The sequence below is a fragment of the Teleopsis dalmanni genome, chromosome 2 (genome assembly GCF_002237135.1).
Source record: "Teleopsis dalmanni isolate 2A chromosome 2, ASM223713v2, whole genome shotgun sequence".
Classification (NCBI taxonomy): Eukaryota; Metazoa; Arthropoda; class Insecta; order Diptera; family Diopsidae; genus Teleopsis; species Teleopsis dalmanni.
The window spans coordinates 32,238,482-32,248,892 of record NC_051847.1 but is presented as its reverse complement, the minus strand read 5'-3'; the positions used below and the strand labels follow the sequence as shown (position 1 = coordinate 32,248,892).

General features: G+C 32.2%; 3 protein-coding genes across 3 annotated transcripts in view; 1 reads left to right on the top strand and 2 right to left on the bottom strand.

Annotated features, from left to right (window-relative positions):
* The window catches only part of LOC119674274 (patched domain-containing protein 3-like), a 14,878-nt gene extending 14,791 nt beyond the window's left edge, over positions 1-87 (bottom strand). Inside the window, exon 1 of the mRNA XM_038085406.1 lies at positions 45-87. Coding sequence (XP_037941334.1) covers positions 45-87 — 43 coding nt within the window. The remainder of the gene's footprint in view (positions 1-44) is intronic.
* A 1,100-nt stretch (positions 88-1,187) lies between these two features.
* On the top strand, positions 1,188-10,401 carry LOC119678689 (leucine-rich repeats and immunoglobulin-like domains protein 3; the record flags this gene model as incomplete). Its single annotated transcript, XM_038090665.1, is given in 8 exon segments — positions 1,188-2,195; positions 4,802-4,873; positions 4,939-5,148; positions 5,209-5,352; positions 5,413-6,245; positions 6,376-6,750; positions 6,810-7,091; positions 8,217-10,401. Coding segments are annotated over 8 exon segments (4,281 nt in total). The 3' UTR covers positions 9,611-10,401.
* Positions 10,044-10,411, bottom strand: part of LOC119674273 — a 1,357-nt gene continuing 989 nt past the window's right edge. The window contains exon 3 of the mRNA XM_038085405.1: positions 10,044-10,058. Within this exon, the coding sequence (XP_037941333.1) occupies positions 10,044-10,058 (15 nt within the window). The remainder of the gene's footprint in view (positions 10,059-10,411) is intronic.

Here is a 10,411-nt window from a genome sequence, read left to right as displayed (position 1 = left end):
AAGGAGGAAATCGCGAAACAGCGGTGTAGAAAATTGTTCTTTACTAAGACAATGCGACGTGTCACAATACGACGTGTTGGGTACCATGATCAAATAACTCTAAATTATGGTTCAAATTGCTTTAACACCTATCGTATTCCCCAGATTTGGCCTCCAGAGACTACTTGTTTGCAGACCTCAAAAAAAATGCTTCAGTGATAAAGATGGGCTCTAATAAAAAAAATCATTATCGAAACTGAGGCATTTTCAAGGGCAAAGTTAAATCAATCGAAAAAGGCATAGAGTTGTTAGAGCAGCGCAGGAATGATTGCATTGATCTTACGAATAGTCGAATTTTGTCAAAAAGACTTTCTACAAGTCGAAATGTTAAAGAAGTGCTGGAATGATTACACTGATATTGAAAAAGATTATGTTGATAAATAAAGTCGAAATTTACCTAAAAGTATTTCTACAATAGAGGTATTGAAGTGTTAAAGAAGTACTGGAATGATTATATTGATCTCGAAGGAGGTTACGTTAATTAATAAAGTCGAATTTTGTCTAAAAGTCTTTCTATAAGAGATGTATCGAAATGTTAAAGAAGTGATGGAATGATGGTGTTGATCTTGGCGAAGACTACATTGCTGAATAAAGTCGAATTTTGCCAAAAAAACCTCTGCAAGAGAAGTATCAAAATGTTAAAGAAACACTGAAATGATTAGTTTATTCTTTAGGGAGACTATTTTAATGAATAAAGTTGAACTTTGTTTAAAAGTTTTTGTTTATATTTTATTCTACGCACTTATTAGCTAATAAGTATGTATATAGATATACAATAACCTTATATTCTCTATAAAATCTGTAAAAATTTAAAAAAGCAAAACTTTGATTATATTTTACTTGATTTACAGATTATTCATATATACCATATAATGTATGTGTATACTTCACATGAATGTAATTTTTAATTAAATTTTTAAATAAAACATTTATTTTTAATATTATACAATATCATTAACCACTTCTCAATATTTATTTATTTTTGCAGTGTATAAACAACGACGGTGCTATTATCATCATCGGAAAGAAATATTGAATTTATATTTCTAATAAATTTGCATTAAATGTGACGAAATTGAAAATAAGAATCTACTACATTTAAAATGTAATAATCACGATTTTTTATAATTAAAAAAAAAAAATAAAAATAAATAAATATATAAATAAATATAAAAAGTAACTAAAATGCGCAAAGAATCAATGAAATGTGATTGGACGGCAAAAAAGCAAAATCAACTGCAACAACTGCAACTGAAAACTTGTAGGCGAAGCAAAAAGCGTTACAAAAACAAAACCGTTTGCAACGCTCCGCTGCCGACGACATATAATCATAGCAATTATTATAATTTCATTAAAACCAATAAATTATTAATTGCAATATTACTACTGATAACAATGACAGCTACAACGACAATTTGTCAAGCCGCAGCTGCACCGCACGGTTTCGCAGCGGCGAGCCCGACCCGAATACTACCAATCGCTGCCGTCTTATTGAAAACAACAGCAACAACAGCAGCTACAACGTCAGCATCGTTATTATCGACGACTGTATTGGCAGCGTTAACTCCCACACAACAAAAACAGCAGCAGCTGCAACAACAACAAGAGCTGTTCGCTTTACTAACCAAAAATAGACAGACATCGCTAAATGGTATGGTAAATAGTGGATTTGCTGTTGCTGGCGATGGTGATGGTGATGTTGATGCTGCTGCTGCTGCTGGCATTGCTGACGCAGCATCAAGTTTGACAACGTCAACATCCGGCACGCGTGACAAATTCGAAATTGAACATAGCAAAATTGTTTCTGCCTTCAAAAACGCTAAAGACAATATAAAAAATTATAAAAAGAACGCTGCCAACAGTTATAATAATAATGAGCATCATAATGTTAAAAAGAATGCTGATGATGATGATGATGTTGTTATTGCGCCAGCAGCAGATACATTTCTGGAGACAACAGGTTTTTTTGCTGACGATGGACAAAAATATGAAAAAGCTGACAAGGCGGGAATTGGATCGATTAATATAAACGACCATATTCAGCATACGAATGCCAACAACTGCCCCAAGGAGTGCAAGTGTCTCAATGACTTCTTCGATTGTGGAAAAAAGCATTTGGATCATGTGCCCGAATTGCCAAATTATGTTGTTGTATTGTAAGTAGAAATAATATTTTCATATAATAAATAATTTATAGTTAAATAAATTAAAATTATTATCTATTTTGCATTATGGGTAGTTGGTACACAGTAGCGATTACTTGGGGGATGAATTTAAAAACTTATAAACAGTGGAAATTTAGTCAATAATCCTTAGGGTTGCAAATATCTACGCCAAACGTGCAATTTTATGCGGGGTGGTTGCGATTTAAAGTTGATAAAAGTAACAAACGTACCCTTATATACTGTAATTACAATATTTGCTTACTTCATTCACCTATTATTAACTTGGAAAACAATAAGAATTAATGAAAACGAAAATTAGAAAGTTGAATTAAATAAGTAGAATTAAATAACGAGTTGAAGTTTAAATTTAAACAAAATGGCTAGGCAGATTTTTAAACTTATAATTCCAACAATGTATATACCCATATAAATGCCAATTAATATGGCTAGTTGGAATTTATCAAGATCATAAATTCTCGAGTCACCCTTGTCAAAAAGTAATAATAACATAGTTGCAATTTTTCGAGATCATTAATTCTGAAGCCACCCTTGTCAAAAAGTAATAATATATAACAAAATGGCTCAACAGATTTTAAAACATAACTCCAACAATGTATGTATCTATATGCCAATTAATATGCTCAAGTTGCAATTTTTCGAAATCATTAATTCTGGAGCCAGCCTGGTCAAAAAGTAATAATATATAATAAAATGGCTCAACAGATTTTAAAACTTATAACTCCAACAGTGTATGTATCTATGCCCACTGAGATGACATAGACACAATTGAACAGGAACAAAAATTTTACTGGGCAAACCCCCAATCAGTAGACAACCTCACATATTTTCTATAACTAGAAATGCAGAATATGGAAAGAAGAAGAGAAAAGAGAAATAACTAAACTTTTTCTTTGTAAATGCTCAAGACTCGCAACATTGTTGTTGCCCACCGGATTCTAAAATGCAACGATATAAAATGTGTATATGACTGGATGACAAAATGTACACAAAAGTACACAAAAGCCATACGAGGTGATTTTACAGTGGAGTTTAGGTTAAAGATGCAGCCTTGTACTCAAAGCCCAGTTGAGGTTAAATAATGTCCAATAAACAATAAAGTCAAATACAAACGTAATATGGCGTTTACATTGGCCGAAAATGGCTCATTTTGGTCAAAAATCGAAAATGAGTAACGAATGGCTCATTCTTGCATATAAAATTTCAAGCACGAAAATGAGCAATATTCTCACATTCTGTATGAAAGCCGTTCGAATGCATTCCACATATGTTCCAAATGCAAAGGAATCCATTGAACATACCCTAAATGAAAGCTCTTCATGGCATTTTGACAGTTTGAAAAAGCTGTTTTGACATATTTACAAAAAAAGGTAAACAAATGTTTAGTGGTTGCATTTTCTTTAAAACGATGCACTGCTTTTACTTCCCAAAAAGTAATTAATCGAAGTTAAAAATATGTTTTAAGTTTCTAATGTAAGGTTTGAAGGCATATTTAATCTTCATGCAAAATTTTTTTGGCACAGGCCAAAAATCAAATCAACATGCAAGTTGAAAAATCAGCTGTTGAAATGAGAACAAATGAAATACAACGAATGTAAACATTTTCAAATGGCTCATTCAAAATGAGCCATTTTCGGCCAATGTAAACGCCATATAAATTAACAACACTTTACACAGATGTAGTAGCTTTCTCGAGAAAACAATTGCAGGGCAACAACGTACTAAACAGGCTACCGACTGATATCTACAAAAAAAAACGAAATCTTCCTTGAACGATATCTATCCTAACCCAATTGAAGTTAGGCTTTAGTTATGTTTTAAGCATTTACTTGTTACATATAAATACATCACTTCCCAACATTTACCCCATATAATATCTCATTTACCCCATTAGTATACTTATATCCCAACGCAGAAATTAATTTGGTCCTTATTGACGCTTGGCTCTAAGCTACTGATCACAGTGGCAAGGTTTCTCCACCTCGATCCGGGTTAATTTCTGATTAAATCTCACCCACCCCTTAACTATTCCATCTCCTAAATAACTTAACTTCTTCTCACTAACCCACTACCTAATCCATATTCTAACCGTATTTTGCAATTTCTTTAATGTCTGCTGCAATAAAGCTCAGTTCAGGTTAGAAAAATGACAACAAACATATATACCCTGTTGTTGATGTGATAGAACGGTGAGAACTATTAAGCAGATAACATGAAAGTAAATACAAAGACGTATACATGGGTTAGGATGTGTCTAGGTTATGTTGGTGTGAAAGCGGAAGCGATTATTAAGAAGTAAGAATGGATTAGAGATGGACGAAGTTCGAATTGAAATCAATCAGGATCATGTCGGAGAAATCTTACTTGAATTGGGCGTACAATATAGACCCAAGGTCGATTTAATTACATATACATATTAGTTGATTGCTTTAAAGTAAGGTTTCATTAGACTTTTGTAGTCTGTATTTAAAGCATGTTCTGCTTATAAAGCAGTTTTAATTTATATTGTAGAAATAAATTTATAACTTATTTACTATTATTTAAATTTACTATAAAATAATACTCTCTGACATTTTCAGGGATATGGTTGGAAATAAACTGAACGACACAACTGTACTGCAAATAAAAAATTTAACATCACTGAACAAACTGTAAGTATATATATTAATTTTATTTGCGACTATAAAAATATAATAATTCTTTGTTTTGATTTTAGTTCTTTAAAACGTAATCAACTGGAGAATATACCAAAATTTGTAGGCCTTTCGATGCTAAAGCAATTGAATCTTGCCAATAACCACATACAACATATATCACATGAGTCCCTAACGTTATTACCAAAGTTGAGAGTTTTGGACATGACAAAAAACTACTTACATAAAATTGAGATCAGTTATTTTCCAGCCACAAATACATTAGCTCATCTGTAAGTTGTAAATTGTTTTTTAATAATTATTTACATTATAATACAATATATTTTTTACAGAATTTTGAATTCGAATGAAATTTCCACAATTGATGAAAATGCATTTGAAAATCTATCAAATATTTTGGACTTAGAATTGAACAATAATCGCTTGACTATGCTGCCGGGCGGGGTGTTTAAAAATCTATCCAAAATGAGGAAATTGTTAGTATAAATGCGAATTATATTTTAATTAAATATTAATTATTCTTTTTATTTCTTCAGATCATTAAACTACAACCATTTGGAAATTAATTGGTCAACATTTAAAGGTTTAACGTCGTTACAAAAACTCTTTTTACAATCGAATAATATTCGCGCTCTTCAAGATGGCATCTTTCATGTTATGCGTTCGATAGAAACTATTGAATTGGATCATAATGATATCACTTCACTGAATCGTCAGGGTTTATTTAATTTGACTAAATTACAACATTTGAGCTTATCAAATAATTCAATTTCCCGCATTGAACTTGATACTTTTGAATTCACTGAATCACTTAAGTCCTTAGACTTATCACACAACAATATAAGCGAATTTAAACCACAACATTTAGATTGTCTCCAACACTTAAAGCATTTAAATTTGGGTCACAATAAGATTCAATATCTAGCGGATAATACTTTCGAATGTGTAAAGAATTTGGAAGATTTGAATTTACGACGCAATAAATTGGCGTGGATTATTGAAGATCAAGGAGCTATACCACCTTTTAAAGCACTAGGAAAACTTAAAAAATTAGATTTATATGGCAATAATCTAAAGCAGATTAATACCAAGTCTTTGAATGGCTTAAACAGTTTAGAGTTGTTGAATTTGGGTGGAAATGCGTTAGCATCTATACAAACCGGTGCTTTCGATCAAATGGCACATTTGCAAAAAGTCATATTTAAATCATTGAATTTTATATGCGATTGCGAATTGTTATGGTTTAGACGTTGGCTACAAAGAAACGCACAAACCAATACTCAAATTCATGCGAATGCTGTCTGTGGTTATCCAGAACATCTGTTAGATCGAGAAGTTTTATCATTAACGCAGACTGAATTAATTTGTGGTAAGAAAATTATAAAATACATTTTATGCATTACCTCGATCTCTTGGTAGTTTTTGGACATAATAAATTTATATGGTTTAATAGTACTTCATTGATTTAGAAATATAAACAACTCTTTTTTTATTCCTAGCTGATACTCCGAAACCAATTATTATAGAAGAACCAAATAATCAATTAGCTGTTAAGGGTGCCAACATAACAATGGAATGTATAGCTAAGTCACCAACTGCGGCATCTTTAGCAGCAGCAGATGAATTAAAAATAAAATGGCGGCACGATAATCACAACATAAAAGATCGCAACGAACGTGTTGTTGTAAATGGAAATCACAATGGATTTAGTACAACTGATACACAAATTCTACATGAACAATCGAATCACACGATAATTAAAGGTTATTTACGCTTATATAATGTTAGTTACGAAAGCGCTGGTAAATATCAGTGTGTGGTTTCTAATGCTTTTGGTACAACCTATTCACAAAAATTCAAACTTTCCATTGGAAGTAAGTATTTTTAAAGCAACAGTACAAGAAATTTATTAAATATTTTATTTAATTTACAGTTCATCCAACTTTCTTACAAATACCTTCTAACTTAACAATTGATTCTGGCAATACAGCACGTCTGGTGTGCTCTGCTGCTGGAGATCCAATGCCCGAAATAGCTTTACAAAAGTTTGGTGCTAGTGGTTTTCCAGCTGCAACTGAACGAAGACTAAAAGTCGTACGCGAAGAGAATGCTTTTATTATAACAAATGCAAAACCGATAGATACTGGCATATATACCTGTACAGCTGATAGTCCTGCGGGCGAAATAAAAATAAATGCTTCCCTAGTTGTTAATGGTGAGAGAAATAAGTCATTTATTTTTTTATTTATATATTTTTACTAATATTTATTTTATAATGTTTAAACATGATATGAATTTGCGATATAGACTTATGGATATATAATAATTATCTCTAATTGTATTTTTAAACTAAAATATGACACAAAAGTTATATTAAATAGAAAAGGAAAAATAGCATTGAAAATAATATTTTTACTTTCATGAATTGGATTTATTGGTTGACAATACAGCTGCTTTGAATATCATTCTTAATTGCAATTGCTGTTCGATTGCAAGGCGCAATCTAATAACACCCAATCTTGTCAAAATACGGCTCTGCGGATATCGACCGGTTATCATTGCATTTCGAATATCTTTCATCGTCATGCAGAATTGAATATACTTCTTGTAAACGAACACAATTAACTATTCTCCAAGCATATCTATGTACATACTACATAGATGAACATTCCAAACCCGACATGATCAGAAAATCCTTCACTTCGCAAAGCATCCATTGACAGCTTTCTTCGTATCATGAATATATCACAATGCAGCTAGCATCTGTGAGATCGAATACGAACTTGTACTAACAGCCCAGCCCTCTACATAAATACAATATACTCTTCGAGACCATGGTGGCACCGCAACAAAGTTCTTTATAGGCACCGCCTTATCTTGAGAATTATCCTAGCTCAATTAAGATTAGGATATATCCTTGTGCTAAATAGTTGCTTGCCACACATATATAAGGTAATTCCCAATGTTTGTCCCTACTGCAGTTCTATCCCCTTTGGGTCGATCATCTGCTTTTATGTCTTAATACACACATCAATTTGAGCTCTATTGATCTTTGATTGTGCAACTCTGCCTCTTTTGATATTGTCCATCTGCTGTGATCTTTCAACGCATATAACAATTTGAACTCATTTATGCCAGTTGAAAATTTTTTCCACCTCGAACTAAGACCACTGATGGACTTAAATAGATATTAGAAACATTTATATGGTCAGCTAAAAAATCCAATTGAAAAGAATAAAAAATGTTGCTATTTTTATTGCCTTTCATCTTTTTCTAAATGATTTATTTGTTAATTATATGTTTTTGTTAATATAAGCTAATTTCATTATTATATTTCCAGATAAACCGCAACCAACGATACCAGTAATGACTAAAGAAGTTGTTTTGGGTGAGTCGAGTATACTGGAGTGCCTTGATGATGTAGTGGCAGACTTAAATCAGCCACATCGTGAATGGTATAAAGATAACAAACCTTTTCATACATCACCAACATCTGATTCTGAACGTTACTACTATGAAACTGAAAAGAGGCTTCTTATCATAATGAATACCCAATCCATAGACGCTGGGAACTATCGCTGTGAAATTACGGATCAATTAAAATCATTTGTTGTTCAAACTGAATTAATTGTTGTGCAGGACAAAATGAAAATATATTATGTGTTATTGGGTGTTGCATTGCTCTGTTGTCTTATCCTTATTTGCGTCTTAATATGCTACTTAAAGTGTAAACAAAAACGTAAATTATCGAATATAAATATTGACCGGACTGGTGTTGGTGATGGAGTAAACAGTGGACTTATTAATATTGGTGGTGCACGTATAGCAGCAACAAATGATTCAACAATTCAACAACATTTATTGAATCACAGCCAAGGCAGTACGTTAGACCAAACACAGTTGACAACATTAAATCGTACCTATCTGCAAGATCAACTATTGCACACACATCCACGGCAGCAGCAACATACTCATCAAATGCGTCCACGCAGTTTAGCTGATTTAGATTTAAGTTTGAATACAAATAATGGTGCAACAAAACAACGAAATTATCTTTTAGGCAACGATTCACTCAACTATCAACAATTACTGCAACACGATGTAGATGCTATTGGTAATAAACGCATGGAGGATGTGCGTGAGAGTTTTACACTAGAATATTTACGGCAAAACTCCACTCAGGAGACAGAAATTAATCAGGATTATTTATCGAGCAAGGACTCCGGCACTGGTTCAGATGCAGCTGTAAAACGAAGTATAGAAGATTTTTCTTTATTGCCGCAAGAAGAGCAGCTACATATATTGTCAACACCAACAGCTATTGCTAATCATAATCGACGAAATGGTAGGACTATATTAGGAAATACAAATAGTTACACTGAAAACGGTGATAAAATTAGCCGGAATAAACATAATACAGAAGAAGATGAAGAAGATTTTGTAGCATTACGCCCACTTGGTGTATCAGATGTATATGAGGTTGATGAAATTGAACGAAGTGAACAAGAACGTCTATTTTTTAACAATAATCGTGCTCTTCAAATGGTATCAGGTATGAATCGTGATATCTGCGGCAATGCTCTAAACTATGAAGGCGACACTATTAATACTGAACTCAGTAGAAAAAATGATAGTCATCCGCAGCAGTTACCACATTTAAATAATAGTAAATGTAAAACAAATTTAAGTACAAATTTCAATAGTAACGCCACAGAAAAGGCGGTTGATATTTAACAAACTAATTATTAACATTCGAAACCAAATAAGACTGTAAATATTGAAAAACGCCTTCTTTCAAAAGAAAAAAAAATCATGTAATATATAATTTAATGTAGCTATAATTTAATTAAAAAAAAAACTGCAGCTAAGCAACAATACCAGTGAATACTATGTGCATACCACAGATATGTAATTTGCTTTATATACAGTATAATAATTTCAAATGAAAGCATTCAGTTTTGAAATGTAGCACAGTTTAAAGTGGAATATGGCACGGTGTTTTTACTCTTGAATCTTAACCACTTTTTAAATTAATGTACACCATGTGAGGAAATGCTCTTTTACAAGCGCTTACTTACTTACTTACAAGCGCTATCAAATACAAGCGCTATCAAATATTATTTAATGACACTGGTGTGACGTTTGTAAGAGAACATTTGAAAGTACACTACAGACGATCAATCTACATGATTAAGTTTTTTGAATATTTAGTGAATATATACTGAATATATAGTGAATATAAAATGAATATAATCGAATGCAGGTAGACAGACTGTGTATATTTGACTTTTAATTTTTTTTCATGCAATTCGATAAGTCAAAAAATATCTGTGCATTTATTCATATGAATGCGAGTCAGATACAGTGTTGTGCTTAATTCAAGAAACACTCGATTTATTCATACGTACGTAAGCGTACGGTGCACTGCTGTCTTACATGACATATTAGTGATCAAACATTTAGATTGTCTGTAGTTTTCTTTATGTTAACCTGCAATTTAAGAGTGAGGACTCCGTAACCCAAACTGTCACCTTG